General features: G+C 54.0%; 1 protein-coding gene across 3 annotated transcripts in view; it reads left to right on the top strand.

Annotated features, from left to right (window-relative positions):
* The window catches only part of PLXNA4 (plexin A4), a 565,211-nt gene that overhangs the window by 505,771 nt on the left and 31,982 nt on the right, over positions 1–27,458 (top strand). For all 3 annotated transcript variants that reach the window (XM_032483354.1, XM_032483355.1, XM_014561902.2), the window contains 11 exons: positions 22–158; positions 1,240–1,404; positions 3,835–3,928; positions 4,441–4,680; positions 5,338–5,484; positions 6,156–6,390; positions 9,065–9,207; positions 16,762–17,030; positions 19,517–19,583; positions 20,358–20,504; positions 24,480–24,639. In XM_032483354.1, coding sequence (XP_032339245.1) covers positions 22–158; positions 1,240–1,404; positions 3,835–3,928; positions 4,441–4,680; positions 5,338–5,484; positions 6,156–6,390; positions 9,065–9,207; positions 16,762–17,030; positions 19,517–19,583; positions 20,358–20,504; positions 24,480–24,639 — 1,804 coding nt within the window. The remainder of the gene's footprint in view (positions 1–21; positions 159–1,239; positions 1,405–3,834; positions 3,929–4,440; positions 4,681–5,337; positions 5,485–6,155; positions 6,391–9,064; positions 9,208–16,761; positions 17,031–19,516; positions 19,584–20,357; positions 20,505–24,479; positions 24,640–27,458) is intronic.

Raw genomic sequence — 27,458 nt, 5'->3', positions numbered from 1 at the left:
GCCAGATCCTTTCCTACACAGACGCTGACTCTCTTGGACCTGAAGCCCAGCCGGGGACCCATGTCCGGGGGCACCCAGGTGACTATCACAGGCACCAACCTGAACGCAGGCAGCAACGTGGTGGTGATGTTCGGGAAGCAGCCCTGCCTCTTCCACAGGTAACTCACCTGAGGCCAGGCTCCAGGGTTCCCAGGCAGCAGACTTCCTGACTAACCTTTTAGCAGTACTTCCTTCTCCCTGAGAAAGTGGCCATCCTCTTTGGGAGAGGACTTTATGGGCGCACTTCGCTGTGGATGTTTTGGCCTAGGAGACCTGCCAGTTACCCCCTCCCTGGGTGGTCCCCGCCTACTGTTGCCCGCCTTTTGTTGGTGCCCCCATACCACCCCCTGTGCAGAACCCTAGGGTCCCACAGGACACAGTTTGGAACCTAGGGCCCCTCCCCACTGGGTTAGCTCCTCACCAGCAGCCGCGGAGCCAGCTGGACTGCTGAGTGCTGGCCGAGGTTGAACCTCCACGGGCAGCCGACTTTCCCTCCCCTGGTTCACCATCCAGTCCCAGAAGGGCTCACCCGCCCTGAGCCAGGAACCGGGATGAGTTGGTGGGAGGTTAGGAGGGAGGCAGCAGGTGCATCTAAAGCAGGACTAGAGATGTGGTAGGGGACCGTGAGCAGGCGTGAGTTTCTGCCAAGAGAGGTTTTCCCCGGGAGAGAGCTATGCTGAGGGCGGTGATAGCTCTGAAGTCGGGCCAGGCCAGGCCTTGCGTGAGTAGTCAAGAGAAGATTGTTCTGACGCTCGGTGCAACAGTAAGGAAGAGTTTGCTCAGAACTGTTGCAGTAGGTGTCAAGACTACCGCAGTGGAGAAATAGGTCGGGCTTGACTCCAAATACAGCAGACAGCTGGGGATTTATAGCCAGGGAGCGGAGCGAGGGAGGCAGTGGATGGAAAATTACTAAGAGAAAACAAGGTTAGGAGGATTCTTGCCAAATCTACTTAACAGGACTCTTGCTGAAGGCAGGTCCTGGTGATCAGATACCAAGGGTGAGGAATAAGGAATTGATCAAATATCAAGGGTACTCAGATATTGGTGTGTGGGGAGGTGGTTCTTGATAAACTGAGTTAGCAGGATTCTTGCTAAAAATGGGGCCTGACGAACAGGAGGGAGGGGTGTGAGAGGGCCCTGACCCAGGACTACAGTCCCTCCCACACCCAGGAGTCCAGCCTCTGCCTTCCCTCCCTCTAGGCGCTCTCCGTCCTACATCATCTGCAACACCACATCCTCCGATGAGGTGCTGGAGATGAAGGTGACAGTGCAGGTGGACAGAGCCAAGATCCACCAGGACCTGTTCTTCCAGTACGTGGAGGACCCCACCATCGTGCGGATCGAGCCTGAGTGGAGCATCGTCAGGTAGGGACTGCCCCGACCTTGGGTTTCCTTCCTCAGCTGTCAGAAGCCAAGGAGAGCTCAGGGGCCCAGTCCTGCTGTGGGGACTGATGAACCAGGGGTGGTTCTGAGGACCCCTCGATCAAACCTTCTTGCTGGGGCTCCCTCTTTCCACTGAGAGCACCTCTGAGCAGGACCCGGCCCTGGAGGCCAAGCTCCAACCAGCTGACAGCCCCCGACCTGAGGACTGGAGGGCACACTGGGAGGCTGGGAGGGGCTGCAGAGGGCATCCTGATGGCAAGGCCCCTGGTGATCATTGGGAAACCGCTGTATCAGGGGCAGAGAAGGGAATGGAACAAAGACTTGGGGTCAGGAGGAGTGGGTGCAGCCCAGCTCCACTGCTTAGCAGCCAGGCAACCCCCCTGGGACCAGGGTTTCTCATCAGTCAACTCCCTTACCAGACACTGAGAGGACTGAGTGAGGTGCAAATACCCAGTGCAGCGCCTGGCTCGCCTCCCACCTTCCCCTCACTCCCGCCCAGTCCCCAGCCCTCCCCACTATCTGCTTCAGCTCCGGAGGACATCTGGGGTCAGGAGAGGGGGCAGAGCATGAAGATGTGGTCTCCACAAGCTAAGACAGGAGTTAGTGATCAGTCCAGTCCAGAGAACAACCTTTTAAACCAGGGTCAGCAGATTCTAGTCCCGGGGAGCCAAATCTGGCTGTCTGCCTGCTTTTATAAATAAAGTTTTATTGGAACACAGCCATGCTCATTTGTATATGTTTTGTCTCTAGCTGCTTTCTCACCACAGCAGTAATTGCAGCCGACCATATGGCTCAAGAAACCTAAAATATTTACTCTCTGGCCCTTTACAGAAAGAGTTTGCCACCTGGCCTTACACCCAAACATAAGGCAGCCTTTGAGAGATGTGACCTGGTCGTCCTCAGCAGTTACTCTCTTATAAGCTTTAGCCACAATCTGAAAGTAGATAAATACAAGGCACAGAGAGGGGCAAAGAGCCTATAAAAGCTGTTCTAGGATTTGCCCACAGGGCCTGGTGAGTCCAAGAAGTTGGCATGGCCCCCTGTTCTTAGACAAACTCTGTGACTCCCGAAGGCCTTCACAGCCTGGTTTGATTCACTTCTTCCTCGTGGCACTGTCAGAGAACTAGCGGCGTTGTCCTTCCTGGCACTCAGCAGCCACCCCCAGTGACGCTCACACCAAGAAGGAAGGCTGGAGGCATGTTCTGAGTTGGCTGGGGCTCCAGGCATGTCAGAGTCTAAGACGGGGTGGGGCTCTGCAGAACACATGGCTTTACGCTGCTCACAGCAGCCTGGGTTTCTAGGGAACGGTGATGGGGCATTCGATAAATGTATGTTAAATTGATGATTGAGAAGATCGGAAGATGGCTCAACACCAGCAGCTCACTGGCCAATGCTGCCAGGGGCGGAGAGCCTCTCTGGGTTTCACAGAACTCTCCCTGCATGTGCGTGTGTGTGGGTGAGTGCGTGTGTGCTTCAGAAGGGGCGGGGGAGGGCAAGAGGAAGGGAAGGCAGTAATGAAGTATAAAGACGCGCAGATGGATAGAGGGGTAGAAATGAATGTGGGTGTCAGGGACTCTACCCACCAAGCTTTTAACCACTTAGTTGTTTAGATGGTCAGATTCTTCTCAAAGATACTCCCTTAATTGTAGATAAAGTGATTTGTCACTTTCCTTTGAGTAGCCTCCAAGGAAGATAGCCTACATCCCATGCCAGTTTCTCAGTGGCCCTGAAGATAGGATAGTGGGGTCCAGGGTTCCACTGAAAAGCTACCCAAAGGTGAATCTCCTAATTGCCCAGATCAGCAGTCCTCTGACTGACACCCCGGGGTCGGGGGTCCCGGAGCATTTCCTGTTTGCATTCTTAGAGGAGGTTTCTGGGTGTCTGGTCCTCCGCCTGTCCCAAGTCTCAGCCGACTGAAGCCTCTAGGGTGGAAATTTCTAGCATGATTGTCCTGGGAGAGGAGGCTGTGCTCAGACTTTGGAGGACAGTCTGGAGTGAGGCTTCCATAAGGCCAAGGCCAATATGAAAAAAATTCCCTGAGACTGATGAGGGCGGGGAGGGAGACCCCAGGGGGCTGCAGAGAAGCAGCTGGCTGAGGTCAGGAGGCCTGGGGGGCCAAGAGGACCATGCTGCCAGCCCAGCCTCCACAGGGTGTCCACTCGCCGAATGAGCTTAGCGCAGGACGGCCACCGACATCTGGCCATCACTGTCTTCCCCTTGGCTGCAGAGAGCTCATCCTTATTATTATGCAGTCAGCTTGTCATCGTCCTTGTCCTGGGAACATTATCATGCCTCCCGGGTATCATTGTCTTTAATGCCGGAGCTCAGCCTGATTGATTATCATCTTCATCATCAAGTCGGTTGCTATTCCTATCCCTGTGTTTACATGCCTCCTTCTTTCTTCCTGGTCAGTGGGAACACACCCATCGCCGTGTGGGGGACTCACCTGGACCTCATACAGAACCCCCAGATCCGTGCCAAGCATGGAGGGAAGGAGCACATCAATGTGAGTCTGGGGCTGGCAGGGGTCTTGGGGCTGCCCAGTAGGCATGTGGCCTCCCTAAAGGGTATGGGGCTCCCCGAGGGCTCAGGCAGGCTCATCCCGGGCACTGGCGATCCATCACTGGGTGTGATGCCCCTGAACACTGGGAAGGCGGGATGGGGAAGCAGGCAGGAAGACACTTTCACACCCTGGGGTACAGGCATGGAGGAGCAATTGCCTCTGGGTTCCTGGGGCTTCAGACCCTTATTCCTCCAGCCTTCTGACAGCCAGTTTCACTGCTTAGCTTAGAGATACCCCCGTCCCTGCCACACCCACTGTGGGCAGAGAGGAGGCAGGTGCCCACTGCAGAGCCTGTCCTTGAGAGCCCGTTTGTGTGGTCCTGGCTCGACCGGAGCCATTGTGACCCATCCAAGGCTGTCCCGTGTCACCACCACGCTGTACAACAGCACCGAGGGAGAGCCGGTGGTGGCTGAGGGGGCACGCTGCATCATCCTCCCTCTTCGGCTCCCCCCCAGCTCTGTGAGGTGCTGAACGCCACTGAGATGACTTGCCAGGCTCCCGCCCTGGCTCTGGGGCCCGACCACCAGTCTGACCTGACGGAGAGGCCTGAGGAGTTTGGCTTCATCCTGGACAACGTGCAGTCCCTGCTAATCCTCAACAAGACCAACTTCACCTACTACCCCAACCCTGTGTTTGAGGCCTTCGGTCCCTCCGGAATCCTGGAGCTCAAGCCAGGCACACCCATCATCCTAAAGGTAAAGTGAGGTGGGGGGAAGGAGGCCGCTGTGGGCAAGGGGAGGGGCTTTCCACATCGCAGAAGAAAGCCGGAAGTCATGGACCCCAGCCAGACCTCGAGGCTGGTGGCCGTACCTAGCGGAGGTTGTATTATGGCCCAGACTATGGGAAACGCTCTCTGAGTCTGTACTGAGAGGTGCACTCTCTTTATGGACCGTAGAGACCTGGTCAGGGCAGCCGGATCCAACCTGATCATCTGACTTCCGACTCTGTTCCCTGAGACCAGGACCTGGGAGGTCAAAGGCTCATGCTGCTTCCTCCTGTGTAGCCCTTTGCAAACCACAGTATAGGACTTCTTTGGAGCACGGACAGTAAATTAATTTTAATTCATGTAACAATTTGGAACAACCGGTAGTGACTGACTACAGCTCTGTGTTGAGAAGGATTCTGAGGCTGTGTTTCGGAAAAGCTAAAAAGAGTGCCTTGATTATTGATTTCCCACTGATGAAGGGGGAATAGTAGTATATGTGTCGCAAATTTGGGGGACTTATTGGGGAAAATAACCTCTCCACCAGCTCCCCAAAAGGATGGGATCTCCAGATGGGAGGACATGACAGCCAGCCAGTAGCTGTGCCCCTGACTCTGGGGTGGGAACTTGGGATTTCCTGTCCATCTAGGGCAAAAATCTGATCCCACCTGTGGCTGGGGGCAACGTGAAGCTGAACTACACTGTGCTGATCGGGGAGAAGCCGTGCACTGTAACCGTGTCAGATGTGCAGCTGCTCTGCGAGTCCCCCAACCTCATCGGCAGGCACAAAGTGATGGTGAGGCTGGTGGGACCCCATCCTGGACGGGGTGGGCGCTAGGGATGCAGGGATGCTGGGGGATGAGTGGTCCAGCTCCATCCTGGACCACTAGGGCTTTCCGGGAGTGGGGGTGGTTCTGGCCTGCTTGAATTTCCTCCCAGCTAGCCCACAACCCCATTTCCTTCTCCCTGTCCCACGTCTGACTTCTTTCTTCTGTATTGTCACCCTCTCCATACTGGCCGGTGCTGCAGTAAGGGCAATGCAAAACAGCACTCAGTGATGTGCTAAATTGCCTGTTAAAGGCAAGAGACCTTTCCAGGAGAGGACCATCGTTGGCCTGGGCAGGACGGAATATCATGTCCTGGCCTCAGTCACAGTGGGATGCGTCTTCGGGGATCCAGTCTTTGATGTCATGTAGGCTTTTCTAGATCCTAGTTGAGTGCTGTTTCCTCATGAAGACAACCATGTTCGCTCTTGAGTAAGAAAAGGTAGGGTCTTTCCAGTTGTGGGGGTGGCCTGTGCTGAGCCATCCATACCCCTCCCTCGGGCCCTGGATGCCCTCTTGTCTGCTGTCCCTGGAGCCGTTTTCCTCATGCAGCCCTGGTCACCAGCTCACCAGTGGCTCAGGGCAGTTCCCTAGGATGCTCTGTGGCCACACCCAGCCCCCTCTCGCCTGGCGTGTCCCCTAGGCCCGAGTCGGTGGCATGGAGTACTCCCCGGGGATGGTGTACATCGCCCCCGACAGCCCGCTCAGCCTGCCCGCCATCGTCAGCATCGCCGTGGCTGGCGGCCTCCTCATCGTCTTCATCGTGGCCGTTCTCATCGCCTACAAACGCAAGTCCCGTGAAAGCGACCTCACGCTGAAGCGGTTGCAGATGCAGATGGACAACCTGGAGTCCCGCGTGGCCCTGGAGTGCAAAGAAGGTACCAAGCGGCCAGGGCCTGGGTGTGCGTGCAAGCGTCTGTCGCACACACAAGCAACAGTGCGCTGAGCTGGGCCTGGGTCTCCTGCCTCCAGCACCCCCACCTCTCGTGTCTGAGCCCCTGCTCAGGCCAAGGCCATCCCCGCAGGCCCCACCCGAGCGAGTCCACATGAGGCTAAGGCCTCCCCTCCCTTCTTCCCCCAAGTCAGGCTGGGATCATTTCAGTCCCCACGAGAGCAGTTTCCAGCCCGGGATCCTGGCCGGGTGGGCTCTCGGGGAGACCTAGGCATGACACATTCAAGCAACCTTCAGAAGGAAGGCAGGGCTAGAGGGCTGATCTGAGATTTAGAAGGGTGAGCAGTTCACAGCTTGTATTTTTAAAATTACTAACACCACCATGAAGTGAAATCAGCCGTCCCAAATCCAAGAAGGAAATTTAGGAGTCAGACTCTTGTCACCCCTAGGCTATCATTCGTGAGTCACCCTGGGAGGGTCTGAGCTGGTTCTTTCTGTAGATTTATACCCGGAATGGAGGGCTCCGCTATACCTGGGGCTGCCACATGCCTGCTGGGGAGGCCGCGGCTCTCTGATGGGGAAGCAGGTCCCTTCCATCCCCTCTCCACATCCTCAGCTGTCAACACAGCATCCGCCTCGTGGGACTGTTAATTACGGCCTTTTATTATATTTACGCTGCCTAATTTTTTTCTCCGCAATGTACTCTTCCCTCTAATTAGGTGTAGTGATTAGAATCTCTTTTATGTGTGCCAGGCGCGAGGCTTTGAATGTTGGAGGCACTCGGTGACTTGAAGGAAGGCTGCAGACCTATAAAAAGCCAGCTCCCTCCTCCTCCTCCCCACCAGCTGAGCACCCCAGCTGGGAGGGGGCAGAGGGGGAGTGTGAAGCCGGGTTCCAGAGGAGGAACTGGTGGTCAGACAGCGAGTCCGGACTCCAGGACGCCAGGAGAGGGCCTTGGCTTCCGGCTCCGGAGAGGGCTGTCCTGGGGGGGGTGGAAAGAGAGACATAGGTTAGCCTTGACAGTATTTTCCCAGGGTGCCCAGAGCTGGCTCGTGAGCATTTAAAGGACAGGTGACTTCCTGAAGACCCGACAGTGAGGCAGGCCATCGCCCACCCACAAGTTCAGCAGAGGCCCAGGCTGTGCCCCTCACAGGCCTGACCTTCCCCCACACACACGCACACACCCCTGCAGATATGCACTGACTCACATTCGGGCGATCACTCGTGCACTCACACCTCTGCACTCGTGCCCACGTTCCCACAGACACACACACATGTGTTCCTGACTCAGCACATACATGAGCGCTCACTGGGACTGTAGTAACAGTCACATCCCCAAAAGGCTTCCTGACTCCCCTTTCACACACAACGTGCACACAAGCTGGTGTAAGTTCCACCCAGATGTGTTCGGGTTGCTCTGCCTTTGGAGTCTTTTCTTGACAAGGCTTCCCTTCCCCGTGTCAGTGGGAGGTGGGGCGCACAGAAAGAGCACAGCACAGGAGGGGCCTGCAGCCGCCTCCCCATTGTCCTGTCACACAAGCACTGGTATCCTCAAGGCCCAGAGACCCAGTGTCCGAAGGCCGGAAGTCAGCACTGCGGGGTGCGGTGTGGCCCCCGCCGACAGCACCTGGGACGGCCGTGTTGTAGTCGTGCCATCAGCAGGGCCCACTGGGCGAAGGGCTGGCTTTTCGAGGGCCCTGGAACCATATTGGGCTTATGGATCCTTTCTGAGCCCCCAAAGTATTTTTTCCCTATTCTTGTCTGTATAGATGGAAGTACAGTTTAATTGACGTCCGCTGGCTGTTCTTCTTTGCGGGAATGTGTTCATCCATCTCAGTTGTGTGTGTGTGTGCGTGTGTGTATGTGTGCATTTGCATGTGTTGAGGAAAAAGGTGGAGGAGGGAAGGACCTCAGACTACCTCCCAGGGCAAACCGCAGCCCAGGAGGAGGGCTGTACCCAGGATGGAGTGTGATCGCACCGCTGTGGGACAGCCGGGGGGCAGGTGTGTGTGCGGGATTTTCTTGGGGGCCGGGGCGGGGGCACGGTCTCGCAGTTCTGTGACCCTCTGGAGGCCTGGGCTGCCTCCACAGACTGCGGGGCCCACACGCAGATCATAATTCATCTCTGAGCAGCATCACCTTGAGGAAGGGAGGACAGAGGTGCACCCTGCATATTTGTCCAGGAGGGATGTATTGTTTGGCAGAGCCTTCATCTGGCCCCGTTTGGTGGTCTGATGGCTCTGGTAAGCTGCATGGCCCAGACTGGGACTTTCGACCCCCCATCACTGGAATTTACTTGTTCACTGGCCCCATCCTTCCATGCCCTCCTACCTGCCAGCATATTTTGCAAGCCAAAGCCCCTAATCTTCAGAGAGCAAGGCCATTCTGGCCCCAGCAGCAGCTCAGACCTGGGACAGCTGGCCCCGCATTCATGCTTTGGAAGGAATTTGGCCCAAGACAAGCTTCCTTGTGCCGCCTCTTTCTCCCGTTCCTAAACCATTCACTTCAGCTACTTAAAACATCCCCCCTTCTTATTCCTGCACTGCTGTAGTCTGCTGCGCGTGTCTCCAAGGGCCTGGGAGAGGGTTTTGAGTGTTCCGAGTCCGGGTAACTCTTGGCTGGCCCCATCCAGTGGTGTCGTGGTCTTCTCTTTGTGCCAGCCTTTGCCGAGCTGCAGACTGACATCCACGAGTTGACCAGTGACCTGGATGGAGCTGGGATTCCCTTCCTGGACTACAGAACCTACACCATGAGGGTGCTCTTCCCAGGAATTGAAGACCACCCTGTCCTCCGGGACCTCGAGGTGAGAAGCAGTCTTCATGGCCAAGCCCTTCCCCCATCACAGTGTTAGTGCAGAGAAGGACTTGGGTGACCTTCAAGTCCAGCCACCTCATTCAGAGGAGAGACAGTACAGACTAGGGAGGGGACGAGACTTGCCTAAGGTCGCCCCCTTGTTGGCGCCAACCTGTCCCTCGGGAGGAAAGGGAACTCAGAGCAGAGGTGGGAGTAGGGCTTTGGGTCTTAGGGGGTCATGGATCCCTTGAGAATTGGGTAGAAGCTGAAGACCCTCTCCCCAGAGAAACTGTATACACAGAAACAGGAAGTCTGGCAAACAATACAGGGAGTTCACAGACCCTTGTGTAAGAAAGTGCAATATAAGGGATTTTACCACTTAGTTGGTGCTCAATAAGTAAATGGGGAGAAGATAAGCGATGTGCTCAGGAGGGAGGTGGAAATGTGAATGATAAGAACGTAACTGCCTTTGTACCAGCAAGGACCTCAACTTTTGAACATTTTATTCCACTTACTGTCTACCATAGTGTCTGGCTTATGCATACATTCATATTATGCTTTGTTCTGAAAGGGATTTGGAATGACTTATAAAGACAAATACCAGAGAAAAGCAAAAAATATAAATGAGGAAACCTGGGCAAGGGGAGAATCGTAAGGAATGATCATCCTGAGTTGACTGCTGACTAGTATCCTGGTCCTGTCATAATGCTTAATGTGTCTGTGCTCATTTCACCCCCCAAGAGCCCTCAGAAGCAGGTGCACCCATTTCACAGGTGAGAAAACTAAGGGCATGGAGAACTCTGGGGCCACACAGCTGGGAGGGAGCGGGCCAGGATGTGAGTCCAGCAGTTAGACTCCGGAGTCCGGACTCCCAAGGACCAGCCTGTGCCCTTGGCTTCTGACGTGCTGTGTCCGATCCACACCTAATGGCTCTGGATATTTATCTGGATGGATCAAAACTCTTCAGCCAAAGCACCAACGGAAAATAAGACTAATTCCAAACTCATGTTATCCACAACATAGAAGGAGACCTGTCGCTCCAGCGTCTTCTGGTTATGCAGGTGCTGAGCCCCGTGGGAAAGCCTGCACGGTTCTCCAAGGGGACATAGGGAGAGGCTGTGTACTTGTGCAGGGGACGCAGCAGGTCCCCAGGGCACTCAGGGCCCACGCGCATTTCTCCAACTTGATTATGGGATGAATCGTGTGTGTGTGTGTGCGCGCGCTTGCATGTGTAGATTCTGCCCATACCTAATTTATCTTTGTAATTCTGGCTTCCAGCAGAGTGCTTGGCATGTAGTAGGCATGCAGGAAGTGTTGAATGATTTGAATAAATGAATGTCTGTGTGTCTGCATGAAATGGGGTGGAAATGGCAGCCCTAGGAAGGGAAGTTGTATTTGAATGTCCCCACACCCCTCCATGGGCAGGATGGAGAATAATCAAAGTAAGAATTCAACTAGGATGAGTATATAAAGTTTTTCTTTCTTTTCCACTAGTTTAAAATTCCAAGTAGATTTCCTCTAAGCATTTAACTTTTAAATCAGATGTTCTGAGCCCACTTCCAAGCTGGCATCCCTGTAGGGTGGCCTGAATACTTCGGAGCAGCCTGGGGGACAGGCTTCTCCCACGTAAGTTGTTTCTCTTGATGGACGCACACATTCCACATGGCTTTCCTGAACATTCCTATGGCCCGTATTATAAATCATGCCACATCCTGCCATATGGTCTTATTTCTCATTCAGTCCCATTCATTCTACGGCTTTCCCACATGCCCTTGTGTTTCTGTGGATCCTCAGAGTCTCGGGCCTGGCTTGGCACCTGTTTCGCACACACCCCAGGGCAGCACGCTCCGAAGAACTGCTCAGGGCAGTGGAGGAGAGCTACAGGGCTGATCCTCCCACAGGGTCTTGTGGGTGGTAGTGCAGGTTGTGCACTGCCCCAGGTGGCACTGTTCATATGTGACACTTCCTGGAGTCATGCAGTGCGCGACCTGTCCCACTGCCTGTAGCAGCCCCAGTTCACCCAAGACCAGAATCCTGATGATTCTCTCTCATGGCCTTTCTGGACGGTACCAGGCCCCTTGCTGAAAGCTGGCAGCATCCCCACCCAGCTGCACTTCCCCGGGCCTTTCCACTAGGGTTAGTTTTCTGAGAGGAGCTGCTACCCAACTCCTAGGCTTATTCCTCAGCAAGGTGCACAGCCCAGGAGCCCTGCCCAGCAAGCCAGGCTGAATGGATGGAACCCCTGGGCACCCCCGCTCCCGACCTCAGAGCCCTGCGTGGAGCCAGCTCCCTGCTTCACTGGGTGTTGCCCTGGCCCCACCCGCCTTGTTCTCCAGCATCTCAGGCACCACTAAACAGAGGCTTTGGGGGCTACAGAATGAGCTGCAGCAAATGTGTCCCCTGCCCAGAAAGTTTCAAAAAGCCTGGTTCAGTGCAGTCTCTGAGATGCGCGGTCTCTTCACATCACGGTGACACCGCCCACCCCACCAGCTGGACCACCAGGACTCAGTGCCTCCCCTCCCCCACCCGTCTGCAGGGGCTGTCGGATGAACTCAGCCCTCAGACAGCTGTGGAAGAAGGTCTCTGAGAGTCAGGACTGTTGGGTTCTGACCGTCACCCGACCAGACTGTCGGACTCCCTGATGCTCTCTAGGTGGACACCCCACCAATGCCTGAGACCATTCCTATGGCCCCCATTACCAATCACATCATGTCCTACCCCGGCTTTATTCCTCATCTGGCACCTTAAGATCTCCCCTCAGACCTGAGTCTTCGCTCTTTTCCTTGCCTTTATCACAGGGGAAGAATTTCTGTCCCCCCGCCTCCTGCTCAGGAAGGAGTTAACAGCCAGCTTCTCTGGTTGCCCTGAGTTGGAGGCCACGAGGTAGCTAGTCGTCAGGCATGGGCTCTGAATCAAGCCAGTCTCAGAGATTTCTGTTTTAATTCTGGTAAAATATACATAACATAAAATTGACCATTTGACCCATTTTTAAGTGTACATTTCAGTGGCATTAAGTTCATTCACATTATTGTGCAACCGTCACTACAGTGCATCTCCAGAACTTTTTCATCTTCCCCAGCTGGAACTCTGTACCTATTGAACAATAAACAACTCCCCATTTCCCCCTCCCCCAGCCCCTGGCAACCACCATCCTACTTTCTGTCTCCATGAACTTGGCTACTCTGGGTACCTCGTATAAGTGGAATCATATAGTATTTGTCCTTTTGTGACTGGTTTATTTCACTTAGCAAAGTGTTTTCAAGGTTCGCCCACATTGCAGCATGTGACAGAATTCCTTTCCTTTGAAGGCTGAATAATAGCCTGTTGTATATATAGACCACATTTTGTTTATCCATTCATCTCTCATTGGACACATGGGTTGCTTCCACCTTTTGGCTATTGTGAATAATGCTGCTGTGAACATGGGTGTACAGATACCTGTCTGAGCTCCTGCTTCCATCTTTTGGGCATATGCCCAGGACATAGGACTTTTTCATTTCGATTAGCTCATTACTTAATTGCTGGTGGACAGAAATCAACTTTTACCGTTTCAGTTAGCTTGGGGCTATGTGAGATCTAGCTCCCTATGCAAGACCCAGAGACCTTGTGTAGATCAGTTCTTTTCTTATTTGTCCTCAACTTCTCCCCGCCACTGGAATAGTTTCTCTCTGTTGGTTTTCCTGGTACGGAAACATCCCCAGGGAAGCCACTGAGTAATCTAAAGCAGTGTTTCCACCTTTTCAGGCGCCGGGATGGGCATGAATGGGAGGTGCGTGTGAGGAAGATGGTGCCCTCTAGTTTTAGGCTGTCCCAGAGAGATGGCCACCAGGTCCTTTTTTGTGTGACCATCTGGGCGTAGTCTGAGCATTTGGGAAAGGGGCTGCCTAGGCACTGGCACACCTCAATCCTTTAAAAACCGAGAGCGAACAATACCCATACACCTCGTTTTCAATCTATCATTGCTTCGTAAACTCTAACCTATTGGGTTACAATTAAAATTTACTATCCAGTTTTATACTCACAGACTTCAACTAAATTATTTCACCATCTGGTGAATAAAGAAAGTCTTGTTTCAGAGTGCCATTTGCTTAGGGGGAGGGGGTAGCAAGTTACAAAGGGGAATTGTTCAGGATACTCTTTACCAAGATACCTTACTTCCATCTCCCCTTCGTAAAATGGGGAGAAAATGCCTACCTTCTGCACCGGGACACTGTGCCAATACGTTAGGTATCTTGGAAACTCTGGGGCAAAAGGGATCAGTGAAAGCAGCCAACGGAGGAGAGGCAGGCAATAAAACCGCCGCTGTTTAAGTGCACTCTGCGTGTGCCAAGCACTTCACATACATTATCTTATTTAATGTTCATAAAACATTATGACACAGGCACTCATATTCTCATTTTGCAGATGAGGCAATAGAGCCTGGAGGTGAGAGAGCTTTCCTCCACGTACGAGTCTGTTGGTCTCTGATTCCAAAGCCCACGCTGCTGACCAGGATGCTCTTTCCCTGAAGGTGGCTTTGCTAAGGCTTCCTTCCCCAGTGCCCCCAGCCTTGCTGTCCGGAAGGTGTGTGCAGCCAGAGCAGGGAGTCCAGAACATGTCCTCCCCTTCCTCTCCAGATGCCACAGTCCCAAGCCTGCCCATGGCTCCCCTGGCCTCGATGGCCACCCTGAGCTCCAGGAGGCCCTGCACAGGAAGCTGCAGGGAGGACTCAGAGCTGGTTTCCAGCTGCCTCCCAGGACCAGGGGGAGGACGGACACGGTCAAGGATGTGGAGGATGGATGGGGGCTCGGGAGCCAAGCAAGCTGTGGTTGGGCAATCCAACCCCGCCCTCCACCAGGTGGCTGGCCTTGGCAAACCTTGGTCGCTTCCCTGAGAGGCCATTGAAAGGGGGTCACAACTCATCCTGGCAAGGTCATGAGATGGCTTAGCTGGAATAATGAATGCAGTGCACCAGCACTGTGCTTCGATGTGGCAGATGCTCAAAAAGTGGCATTATCTCTTATTATCAGGACAAATTACAGAGATGCTGTTCTGAGGGGTCTGAAGGCCAGAGGAAGTAATGTGTGTGTGTGCGTGGGAGGGGCTGTCGCAGCTTCAGGAGGGAGGTCAGTAGGAGACAGATAGCTGGGCAGATAGAGTCCCCGCCCGATTGCACGGTGAGGTGGCCGCATTTCTCTTGCCTTTGCCTTAAGAGTCACCGTGGAGTGGGGAAATAGAGGAGCCAGGCATGAGAGAAGCCAAGCCTGGAGACCTTGGGGAATGAGGGGGTCACCAGGAAGGGCTACGCCAAAAGCCAGGAATGAGCCGCAGGGGCACCTGGCCAGCACCACCCTGGCCCTGGAGAATTCCCACCTTTCGAGGTCCCGGCCCTCCGGGCATGAGCACTGCAAGGGAGATGCACATGGACCCAATTTGGAAGCAGGCATGTTTTCCTCCCAGCTTCCTGATCTGTGGGAGCTTCCAATGCCAGGCAGTGGGAGCTCAATGGGAGTGCTTCTCTGCAGAGTTCAGGGGTGGGCTCCTGGCTGACCATCCAAGGGCAGGGCCTGGGTCAGATTGGACCCTGCCCTAGCCAGCACCTTGCCCTGAGCCTGGAACACAGGGTGGCGCCGTAAATGAGTGACATGAACTTTCTGGTTCTGCATCCATGGACCTTGGCAAACAGGGTTTCTCTGGCTGCATCCGTCTTCCCCAGCTTAAAATCCCTAGAGTGAAACAGGATGAAATCACTGCCATTTGGTGGCTGGACTGTGATCCTGCCGAGGCTTTTCACACATCTCCTTCAGGGCTCTCAGGAGCCCCGGGGAGTAGGGGCAGGACGCAGTGCCGGCTGCCCAGGCTCATGGCCCGGCTCTGACACGTCTCTGTCTGGGGCTCTTGGGAAAGTTCCTTATCCTCGTGGGGCCCTGGGGTAATAATGGCACCCACCTCACAGGCTGCTGTGTGGATTAAATGGGCCAATATTTCTAAACCATGCAGAACCGTCCTTGGCACAGAGTAAGATCTATATACATACTAGTGGTACCTTCATGTCGCTGATGAAGAAACCGAGTCTACTGAGGGTCCTGCAACCATAAGCAACTGTGATGGAGTTAACACAAGCTGGACGGACTCTGAAATTGCTCTCTTTATGCTCCACATGTCACCTTCCTTCCCAAGCACCCAGTGCATCTGCCCCTCCCCCCAGGGGGACACATCCCTCAAGATAAGGTTTCAGTGTCACCTCCTTCAGATGCCCCTGCCTCCTCCAGTGCTCTGTCCACACCAGATACCCTGCTCCATGTTCTCAGAGAGCCCTCCCTCCAGGGCAGAGGCTGTGCTTCATTTTTGAAGTGAACTTTGTTTTAATGTAAGTATACAGACAGAGCAATGCACAAATGATCAGAACACAGCTCAGTGCATTTTCCCCGAGTGAACACAGCCATCAAGCCAGCACACAGATCGAAGCAGAACACTGCCAGCCTCCAGAAGTCCCCCTGTGCCCCCTCCCAGTCACAGCCACCCGCTCAGAAAACTCTTTTTTTCATCATTGATGAATTTTAATTGTTTTTTTAAATCTTGGTTTAATTGGTACTGTACAGTGTGCTCTCTTTCACTCCTGACTTTTCTCTTTCAATATGTTTGCAAGATTCATCCCTGTTACTGTGAGTGGCAATAGGTCCCTCATCCTCACTGCTGGGAAGCATTTCATTGAGTGAATATAGCACAGTGCGCGGAGCTCCCCTATTGTTGCCGGACACCTGGCCAGTTCTGGTTTGGGCCGCAATGCCTGGTGCAGCCGTGCTCGTTCTCATGCGCCTCAGAGGCGCGTGCCGAGCTCAGGTGCTGGCTCATGTTTGCTGAGTGGATGGTACACCCTTACATCCTTGCACGACTCTCCCAATGAACAGAAGATGCAGGCAGAAAGATAAAAGCTTCTACCTCCCCTTCCCTGCATGGAGCAGGGTCTCACAAGGAATCTCTAAGGAGACACCAGATGCTAGAGTTAGGGAGCGCCCGAGAGACTTTTGGGCTTAAGCTCCCTCTTTTTTTCAGGGGAATGAACTTGGGCCCGCAGAGGTGTAGAGGGACTTGCCCAAGCTTGCATGGCATGGTAGTGTCAGAGCCCACGTGGAACAAACCCAGTATCCCTGACTCTGGGGCCACTATCTGTCCACAGGACTCCCAGGGCCAGAGACATTAGGGGTCAGCATTAGGTTAGCCAGAGGCCCAGGTTTGGTGACGCGCTAGCCAGGGTGTTACCCACAGCAGCCGCAGCCTCCTGGAGTCCCCACCTGGGGCTGTGGCGTTGGGCTGCCGTGGCGTGGGGCCCCCTCCCTAATTCCGTGCTAACGGTGACATTCTCTCCATCTCTAGAGACAGTGACTCGCCTTGTGGGCTGTGATGGAGGTTAGGTAGGCACCGAGTGTAGTGCCTGGCCCTAGGTGGGGACTTGATGGCATGAGCCAGGCGGCCACTCATGGGGGAGTGGGAGGGTCAACAGCGTGCACAGCCCCACCCCCTGGGGGGCGATCCCTGGGGCCCAGCCCGCCTCAAGACTCCCCCACCCGGGTCTCCGCCGTAGGTTCCCGGCTACCGGCAGGAGCGCGTGGAGAAAGGCTTGAAGCTCTTCGCGCAGCTCATCAACAACAAGGTGTTCCTGCTGTCCTTCATCCGCACGCTGGAGTCGCAGCGCAGCTTCTCCATGCGCGACCGCGGCAACGTGGCCTCGCTCATCATGACGGTGCTGCAGAGCAAGCTGGAGTACGCCACCGACGTGCTGAAGCAGCTGCTGGCCGACCTCATCGACAAGAACCTGGAGAGCAAGAACCACCCCAAGCTGCTGCTCAGGAGGTAGGGGCGTGGCCCCGGGGCGGTGTGGGGCGGTGCAGGCCACAGGGCCCCGAGCCGGCCCAGCACACCAGCCGGGCCCTCCTGCTCTCAGGACCAGGGCGGAGCTTCCAGAAGGAGCTCCCAGGAGCAGCAGCCAAGACTCCCCAGGTTAGGCACTGACCTGGCCAGAGACCAGAGTGCATCCTGTGCACTCTTAGAAGACCCTGTCCATCATGTCGGTGCCTGTAACTCAGCCCCGACCCCTCTGCTCACCCCATGGTTCTTCTGCCACATGTCTGCTTCCCTTCTCCTCCCTCTGCCCTTGTACTCCCCTGATTTGACCCTCTCTACCAGAGTTTTTCTCTTATGGACTCTTCAGAGGTCTTTTCCCCATCCCTGGCCTTATCTAAGTCAACTTGAATTAGGAGAGATACACTAGGGCCTCTTTGGGAACCCACCCCACCATCTCAAGATGGGAAACTTTAGCCCCTTTAGGCTCTCACTGCTTTCTGGGACCAGCAGCAGAAGCACCACCTGGGAGCCTGTTGGAAATGCAGACTCTCAGGTCCCACCCCACACCCACTGGATCAGAATTGGCATTTTAGAAAGAAATCTAAGGGCTCTGAATGTGTATTAAAGTTTAAGAAGCACTAGTCCAGTCTGTGTTTGAATTAAAGCTCTTTAGAGGCAACTTGATGCAACATAGCAAGCATTTCCTGGCACCTGCCGTGGGCTTTGCCCAGGTCCAGAGTCCACCTCTCAATACTGTTGGATGCTTCATCCTTGACACAGTTGAAACATACATGGTCACATGTGAAGACATAGCCATATCCCATGGCTTCAGCCTTATAAGAAATATCTGTGCTGCCTCTATCTATGCTGCCATTCAAACTGTCCATGTACTTGAAGGCTATTTCTCCTCCAGGCTGTTGTTCAATGTTTTTAGCCTTCATGTAGATGAAGGCGGAAAATGCCCACATCAGGCCATTATGTCCTGCTCTCTGCCTGGACCATCCATTTACCGTCTGCCTTTGCCGGTTCCCTGCCTTCCGTCCTTGGTCTCTGGGTCTGAGGCAGGGCCTCCCGCTTGGTCCAGAGGATAGGTTTAGCTTTCAGAAGTGTTTACTTCAGGCTTTTTCCTGGTGCGGTGGGCATTTGCCTGCACAGCTGCAAAAGGTTGCTACATTTAAGAGCAATCATACAGCTTTGGAAACAGCAAGGTAGGTCATTTTGATTTTTGTTTTACTTTCACCACACAGCCACCCACCAGCATAATTCTAGGGTTGCCACCGGCTGCCAGAGCTCCCACCGACAATTTCCCGGCATGCTCTCGCTTTGTATCTGTGTCTCCTCCTCTTGTCTTCCGTTCGCTAGCTCCCAGATGCCCTCTCTCTCTGATGCTCTCCTCTGTCTCCTTTTCTTCTTCTTGCCCTTGGCTGCCCCCCTCCTTTCAGTAGTTTTCCTTCTTTTCTCTTCTCAGCTTCATTTTGTGCTGGCAGCGGCCCAGCTGCCCTGGGGCTTTATTTATTAGTATCTTCTGGCAACTGCCACTTTCAACTCTATCCAAACATACCTGGATGGGCTGCTTTCTCTCTAAAGCTGACCACACTCTAACTGCAAGTTCAAATGAAGTTTTTCTCTAACTGGAATGTGACCACAAGTGTCCTTTGGCTGGTGACACTGCTACAGTGTCTTTACTTCCAAAGTAAAGGAATAAATGGGTTTGGGTAGCAGCATGAAAGATGCAAATTAGACTCAAGAATGAACTTCCTGTCATTGCAAATAAAACACCAGAATGGTTCCCATGAGAAGTTCCAAAGTACCTGGAAGTCTTTTAAATAGGGCAATTTGGGCATCTGCTGGAATGAGCTAGGTATCCAGCTCCATGCTGCTGCCAGCTCTGGGAGTCTTTAGCTTAGGGGATGGGCTCAGTCTAGTCTATCTGGCCTTTTACCATGACCCACTTCTGCCATCTTTCTGTCTTCTGCCAAATTAGGATCTCCCAGGGGTTTTCTTTTCTTCTCTTACCCCAAGGAACACACCCATCCTATACAGGTGTCTAAGGCTATGCTTATCCACTATGATAGCTATGAGTCATATGTGACTATTTAAATCTAAGTTAAAGTAAATAAAATTAAAAATTCAGCTCCTCAGACACGCAAGCTGTATTTCAAGTGCTCAGCTGGTGGCTACCCTGTTGAACAGCATAGAAAGTGCTATTGGATGTCTTCATCATCACAGAAAGTACCCTGGAAGTCGGACAGCGCTGCTCTAACACATTCGCACAGAACCTCACCCGGGAGCCATCACCCAGCTTGGCAGGCAAAACTTGTCATATCATCATGGAGTGTCTAGGGTCCATGGACCTCACGTATTCCTTAGGGACTCAAAATCTGGCCTGGAAACCTTAAGCAGCAAGATCCCCGCAGACTCCCCCTGCCCTTGAGGTCTGACCGGCTGCTTCTGTCTTTGTCTTGCTCTGCTGGTTTCCTGATGACGGGTGCCAGGACTGAGTCAGTGGCTGAGAAGATGCTGACCAACTGGTTCACTTTCCTGCTCTACAAGTTCCTCAAGGTACGAGTGGATGGGGGTGGGGGGTAACCTCTGGCCCCAGCTCGGTCTCCCTGCCAGCCTGGGCATGAACCTGCATCCTCCCCATTTCCCTCCACTGCCCCCAAGTCCACAGAGCCCTGGGTCCTGGCTCCTAGAACCCCACCGAGAGATGGAGTTTCCCTCGTCAGTGAGGGCACGGGTTCCGGACCATCTCAGGAGGTAGAGCCCCACAGCCAGACCTAGCTTGAGAGACTCGATCCCGGTAGACAGCCTTCTCCCAGGTTGGGGAGCTGGGCCTCTGAGAAGATCCTAGATTCCCATTTCAAGCTCAAGACAATTCACCCCTTATTTCCTTGCCTTCCGTCTTTGCCTCCTGCTCTCCCAGCCCCAGACTTACTGAGGCCGATAAGGGTCCCAGGCAGGTACAGAAGCTGTGTGTGGTAGCAGATAAGCCAAGGACATGCCTGGGAGGTGGACCAGCTGCTCGACTTCCAATTACTAACTTGTTTTCTAAGGAGTTCATGCCACCGAGGACTGACCTCTGTCTCTTGATGGGGCTGCAGAGAAAACAGAGTGGAGTGGGGATGGGGATGGGGCGGAGAGGGGGATGGGGCAGGGAAGACGAACAGAGAGCTCTAGAACAGCGGCGGTGAGAAAGCACAGATAGGAGCAGGAGAAGAGAATTAAAACAGAGGCGTGGAAAGCAGCCTTTTGGAGGGGCAGAGGCTCCGGGAGGCTGGGCTCTGCACACCTGGGGTCCAGAATTCACCCAGCGTGGCTCCTCTCTGTGTCCAGGAGTGTGCTGGGGAGCCCCTCTTCTCCCTGTTCTGTGCCATCAAGCAGCAGATGGAGAAGGGGCCCATCGATGCCATCACAGGAGAGGCCCGCTACTCCCTGAGTGAAGACAAGCTCATTCGCCAGCAGATCGACTACAAAACCCTGGTAAGCCAGCCTCCCAGCGGCTCCCCGTGGCTCCAGTGGGCAGGTTCTGGTCCTGCGCAGCTCCTGCCCGACCAAGAGGACGGTGGAAAGGCTGACAAGCCTCCCCTCCAGGTGCCCACTGCATGAGCCAGCCTGGTGTTCCACCTGTCCCAGTCACCCAGACTTCCTCCGTACCACCACACTGGGGCATCTGGGTTTGGGGACCAGTGGCTCAGATACATCTGAGCAACAGCAAGAGACTAGTGTGCGTCCAGGCCAGTGCACCGGATTGTGGGGTGGTACCCCCTTGCCAACTGCTGGCTGACTGACCCCAGGGAACGAACTCCTTCTCAGCAGTTCTCCCAGTGGAGAACCCACTCTTTGCAACACAGCTCCAAGCAGGGAGCAGGCAGAGCACAAAGCCCACATGTGCATGACCGGAGCTGTAGGATGGCAGGTCTGGGTGACCCAGAGCTTTAAGGTGTTCATCCAGGGAACGGGGGATCCCCTCAGTCAAGGTCAGACTCCCTTTTCTGCTAGCAACTGCCATCCTAGGAGGCAGCAAAGCTCAGCATTTAGGAGCATGGGGCTTGGAATCAGGCAGACCTAGATTGGAGGCCTATTTCTGACCAGCTGGGTGATTTGGGGCAGGTCTCTTTATCTCTCCAAGTTTGAGGGGTTTTTGTCTGAAAAAATGGGGATCCTAGTAAAACAGGGATAATGACAGTATGTACCTCCCAACGTTGTCCAGAAGATGGAGTGGGATAAGGTGCACAAAGCCGTGAGCCCAGGGTGAGCACTGCCTACTGCTGGCTCATGTGGGCTCTGCCTCTTCTTTCCCACCATGACTGTGCGCTGGTGCCCACTGTCTCTCCAGGCCAGGGGGCTCACTGTCAGGCTTTTTTTGGAGAGTTGTAATCTCCCACCCGGCCTTTTCCAGGAAAGAGGAGAGGAGGTAGAAGAAAGGAGTAAGAAAATAAGATAAAAGATAAATGTTGGCGTGGTGGAGTCCAAGAAGAGACAGCAAAGGCAGTGAAGAGGACAGAGAATAGATGGCATTTAGAGTGCACTTATGGGAGGTGACACATGGCCAGCCGGGCAGGAGCCGTGAACTGGGGATGAGGCCCAGACCCCGTCACAGCCAGCTGCAGAGACATCCCTGCCACTCTGCACAAAGCCGGCCTCGCTGGCTGGGCATGCTGCAGCCGTAACGTATCTGTCCCACTCCATCCTCGGAGGGCCCCGGGAATCCCGGTAGGCATCTGAGCAGATTTGCCGGGATTGGCTCAGTTGATGCAGCTTCGAAGCAGCAGCATGTGAGTGAGGCCCCTGCTTCCCTGCTAGTCGTGGCCTGTTCCAGGGGAGCGAGTTAGAGGCTCTGATTAAAATGGGAGAGGGGGAAAAAAAACCCTTCCAAAAATAGAGACCTGAATAGATTTCTTAATGAGCTAGAACTACCATTGAAATGTCTTCTGCCTGATCTCTCCCTCTCTGCTCCCTTTCTCTCCCTTCTCATCAGAGGCTCCCCAATATTGAATCCAACACAATGAGTTGTAATAACGCTCTGTCCCCAAATTGCAGCATCCTTTATTCCGGAGGCCAAACTATTGTTAGCACACTCAGCCTGGTTGCAGATGACTCAACTTCAAGAGAATGTGAGGAAATTGGAGTGGGTCAGGCAAGCGCATCCACTGAGGTGGAAACACGGGGGGAAGAGGCACCGCGAGGAAAGGGGAAAGAAATTACAAGTGTTTTGCCCAGAGAAGAAATGGCTGCAGGGAGATTTAATAGCCACCCTCAGGCCTGTGAAAGGAAACCCTCACTTGTAGAAGGGAGAGCAGCTTGGTGCTTGGTGGAGGGACAAGGAAGAAAGTGTGTTAGCAGCAGACAGGGCTGACTTGAGACTGAGATGAAGGGGTCAAATAAAAGACAGGATGGCCTGGAATTTGGCACTGGCTGGAAGAGCCCAGAGCATTTTGGGCCAACTGATGGTAACCTTGTGCTGGGCGGGAGGGAAACCACAAAGAGTGAGGCAGGCACTGAGAGGCTTAGCAAGCATCACTTTATGGTCAGATGCACCTCCATCAAATTAGATTTGATGCTAGAACTTGGACCAATGTGGCCTAGGGCCCTGCTGCTGGGAGTGCCCAACAGCATAGCTGGGAGCCTGCCCGAATGCAGAGTTCCAGGTCCCATCCTAGCCCTCCTGAGTCAGAATCGGCATTTTAACAAACCCCCTTAGTGATTCTATTCACATTAAAGTTTAAGAAGCACTGACCTAGCAGAACAAACCCCAGGCATTTTGCTCTGAAACTAGCCGAGGGACATGGGTGGGGGTGGAGAAGGGAACCTCAGGGTGGAGCTGTGGCTTGGCCAGTGGTCAGGGAACCCTGTCCCTTGGTGGGGTCACTGCTGCTTCTCTGGATGCCCTAAAGCATCCCACCACAAACCCCAGGGGCAAGCAGAAATGTCAGGAGAGCAAACTCAGGTGGCAGCCTCTGCCTCCTGGTTTCTCAGCCCAGAAAAGGCTGTGTTGCTACCTAGGAGAGGCTGGGCCACCTCGCCACTGGCCCTGAGCACAGAACAGCAGGGCAGCCCAGGACAGCACAGAGCACCAGGCTGCGCTTGGCCCCTGGGGGTGGGGGGCAGGCAGGAGGGGTCGCAGGAGACTCTTAGAAGAAAGGAAATGGCTAGGCTAGGGCACTCAGAAGGGACACGTGGTCCAGAGTCCCCTCCACCATTGTTTTCAGTTTAGGACATTTTGAGGGTGAGAGTTTGGTTTTACAGATTTAGGAGGTTTTCTTCTTAATGCAAGAAGCATGTTCCCGTTTGCGCTCACAGCAGTCTGGTTGCTAATGAAAGGCAGGCGTCCAGGGGCCAGGGTCCTGATTGCCACCACATGGGGCAGGAGGAGGCAGGGGTGGGAGGAAGGCTGCTGTCTGAATCTGCAAACCAGACGTGCAGTTGGGAAATGGTTGGGGAGGTACAGTGAAAGTCCGAGAAAGAAAGGCAGGATGGGCTCCAGCAGCAGGGTCAGACAGAGGCTGCAGGAGCCCAGGATGGCAGGACCACTTGGCGGCACCTGTGACCCACAGGACCCCCTCCCCTAGATCCATTCGGCCTCCCACGATCTCATCCATGTAGAGAGGCCCATGCTCAGAAGAGCAAGAGAAAAAAGCCTTTGGAAATGGCCCATAACTTTTTAAAGCATAAAATACAGTTTGGTTCTTAAAGCTTAACTTATCCTAGTAGGACTTAACTAGTTGGGACTAGTCTTAATTTATCCGACTAGTTCCGAAAAGAGAAATTGAGGTCCTGAGCCAGGGTGGCCTCTACCCCTAACACCAGGTTTCAAGCTCGGAGCCTGGAAGGGATCTCAGGTGCCCTGAACCTGTAATTTTTAAAGGGCAACTTTTTATTTTTAAAGAACATATTAAGCTTCTTACAGATTCTCCAACCTTCCCTCAGCCTGGAACCCTCACAAAAATTGAACCATATGAGATCTTCAGAGAAAGGAGCCAGATTACTATTAGTGTGGGTGTGTGTATGAGATGGAGTGAGGAGACAGACAGACTGACACACAGGGATAGGGGCAGGGAGTTCAGAGGCGGGTGAGGGTCTGGGTGTGCTGCTGCGATGGTGCCTAACTGGGGGTAGGGGGTGGGCATGCAGTAGTGTCCATTCTCAGACAGGTTACCCTTCACTGCCTCCGCCTGCTTGGACATCATTCCCTGTGATAAATCCAGATTTTAATGGAGTCTGTTGTGAAGAGGAGTTAAATGTGCAGCTCCTACTCCGTGGCATCTTCCTGCTGTTTGTCTGGGCAGAAGGGCAGAGGGCTTGGCAGGAACCTGGTCGGGCTGGGGTCGCTCCACCCCTCTCCACGTGCACCTGCAGAGGCGGAGCTGGTCAGGATAGGACCCCAGGATGCTGCTGGCAATCCCGGAGCTCTCCATGCTGCCCTCCCCGACACGCCTCCTCTCCCCACTCCCCCAGGTCCTGAGTTGTGTCAACCCAGACAACGCCAACAGCCCCGAGATCCCAGTGAAAATCCTCAACTGTGACACGATTACTCAGGTCAAGGAGAAGATTCTGGACGCCATCTTCAAGAATGTGCCCTGCTCCCATCGGCCCAAGGCTGCAGATATGGACCTTGGTGAGTAGGCTGCCCACCCAGGGGGATGTCCTGTGACTGGTCAGAAGCACCTGTTCCCTACCAGTGGAGCCAGGTCAGGGTACAGGAAGCAGGCATGTACAGCCCCCAGGAGCCCAGGGGGTGTGCCTTCATGGCCACTTTGTGAGCAGTAAGCAGAGAGAGGACCACACAGTCTGCTGGCGATCTGACTGCCTGTGGGGCCTTTTGAGGGGTGGGAGTGGAAATGTCACAGTTGCAGTGAAGAGGATTTAGTCCGAAACTGTGTGGTCGAAGGTCTCGCCACCACCATCCGTGTGCCCCTAGGCCCTTCCCTTCGCCTCTGTTCTGTGCCTGTAATTCTTTGCTGACTGTTGAAGGCATGAGGGATCTGGGTCAGTGATGGAGGATGGAGAGAAAGAATAGAGAAAAATAAGATATGACAGCTTACTGGGGAGCAGGATGACATTTTATTTGAATGTTCCGCGAATAGATCGCCTAGCCTATATAAACAAAGGCCAGCTATTCTTAGATCCAGCTATAGCTCGCCAGAGTATTTAATAAGATACCGTCCTGGGGAAATCCTGGTGGGGAGCCCCAGGCTCCAAAGAGGCCAGGACTGAAGACAGGCAGTTTGGCATTGTGGATCACCATCAAACATGCCTGGATTTGAGTCCTGTTGCCACCAAGTCCTAGCTGTGTGACTTTGGACTAGTTACTTAACCTTTCTGTGCCTTAGTTTCCTTGCCTATAAAATGGATATAAATAAGAGCGCCTGCCTCATTGTAATGACGAAATGAGATGATGCCTGTAAAAGTCTTTTAATGCACTGCCTGGCCCATGGTATATACTCAGTAAGTGTTGGCCGCTGCTATTTCTGATTATCAAGCTAGCACTGGGAAGGAAAGGGTATGGGTCTGTTTGTTGATACTGGGCATGGAGGAAATGGCGTTTAGGTGTGTGTGTGTTTGTGTCTGGAGATTTGTGGCAACATAGAGGTGGGAGGACCTCCAGACGCCCCTAATCCATCCATCTGGCCTCTAAGCTGGCTTCAGCTAAGCCATCCAAGACAGATGGGCATCTATGCTATTTTCTGAAGTCCAAGGGAATTGTCATCCCCTCCCACTGCCTCGCCCGACCTCCTCCCAAATTCTGATGCCCAACAACTCAGGATCAGGAAGTTTTGCTCACTCACCTCGATTCTTACCGCTTCCCTTCCCCCATCTCCTCTTGGTTGGCTCCTGGCGGGATGTGTTTGGCCCAGTGCCTGGAGCTCTGCGGCCGGAGGAGAGAGACTGGCCGAGCACGTGCTCCCCTGTCACTGTGGAGGTGTCTCTGTGTATGTGGTTTCTGGGACAAGGAGGAAGCATCTGTGAGAGTCTGTGGGGTGAGGGGTTCCAGGCGACTGTGTCCATGTGTGTCCCAGGCACTGGCCCCTAGGGTCGGAGTGGGCATTTGTATCTGCATGCAGGTGATTTTGCTGCCATGAAAGTCCTAGACTGTTGAAGCAAAGGGGTCTGTTAGGAACCAGTGGGAGAGAAAACGGTTACCAGAAAGGAAGACCCCTGTGTGCCCCACCCCCAAACAATTCAGCGAGCTGCTCCGTAATGGGTCTTGCACGGAGAGTTGAGTTCACCAGCGTACCCAGCTAGCTCTCACCATGCCTTTTGTTGATCTGCGGGAACCATGGCAGGGTCCACCCCTGACTTCTCAAAGTCTTTATCTGCAAAATGGGTGGGAGGAGAACCTCGGCGTCGTGGGGCCAAGAGGAGGAGCTGTTAGAAGAACCTGTGTCTTCATGCTGGAAGGGGACTTTGGAAAGGTTGTGCCAGAACACGGAAAGAGCTCCTGTGTGCGGGTGCATATGGCTGCTGCGTGCTTCTGGTACTTGGGGACGGGGGGACGAGCCAGACCATGTCATGGCTGGTGGATGCCACTCAGGCCCAGCCCTCCCCACCTGGAATCCACACACCCAGAGCTTGAGAGCGGAAGGGGCTGCTTATTAACTTTAGAAGATTTTCTGGGTGTGTGCCCAGCAAAACAGATGGTTCATGAAAGGACAGAGAGCATTCGGCATGGAAGCAGCAGCACTCCCAGCAGCCACGGCCACATCCTGCTGACCGCCATGAGTAAAGGAAGCCTGAGGGCAGCGTGGCCACCACGACCCACCCAAGAGTCACCACCCTCTCAAGCCAGAGGCCGCTCAGGCCAGGGGAAGGCCTGCTTCCTAGGACGGGACGGGCCTCCAGTGACACATGCTTGTCGGGTCCCAAGAGAGCAAAGGACCTACTTTCCCATCACAAGAGCCACTGGGGAAGATGCAGGGGCCACCCTGGAGGAATAAGGCCACCCAGCAGGGAGGATAAAAGAAAGGAGGCAGTTGGAGCCCCAGGGCCCCATCCCCTTGCGAGGGGGATCACGCTGAGCTTTTCACGAAGGCTTCCCACTGTGGGTGCACTTTTGAGGAATTTCCTTCTTTTCTACTAGGTGCAGGGTCTGGAGCTGCCCCATGGCTCTGGTCCTCTTTCTGCCAAAGCCAGATCACATAACGAGGAAATCGGGGCCTCCTCAGAGACCCAGATGCATCTTCCACCAGATTTGATTCAACTCAGCCACGTGGCCCCCAAGGGGAGAGAGAGGCAAGGCGCCTTTTTCCCCATCGTGTAGGTGAAAGGGCTTTGAAAGCCTAAAAGCAATTTACAAATATTAAGGTGTGATAATTATCAAAAATTAATCTATACCAAAGGGGAGCATAGCGCACAGGCGTGGAGAGGGCTCTGGTCACATTCCTTGCACAGAGACGAGACAGCCAAGCACCCACCCTGGGCTTCATGCCCCTCTTC

This window comes from Camelus ferus, chromosome 7, assembly GCF_009834535.1.
Source record: "Camelus ferus isolate YT-003-E chromosome 7, BCGSAC_Cfer_1.0, whole genome shotgun sequence".
NCBI lineage: Eukaryota > Metazoa > Chordata > Mammalia > Artiodactyla > Camelidae > Camelus > Camelus ferus.
The sequence above is the reverse complement of the archived record's forward strand: the minus strand, read 5'-3'. Positions and strand labels throughout refer to the sequence as shown.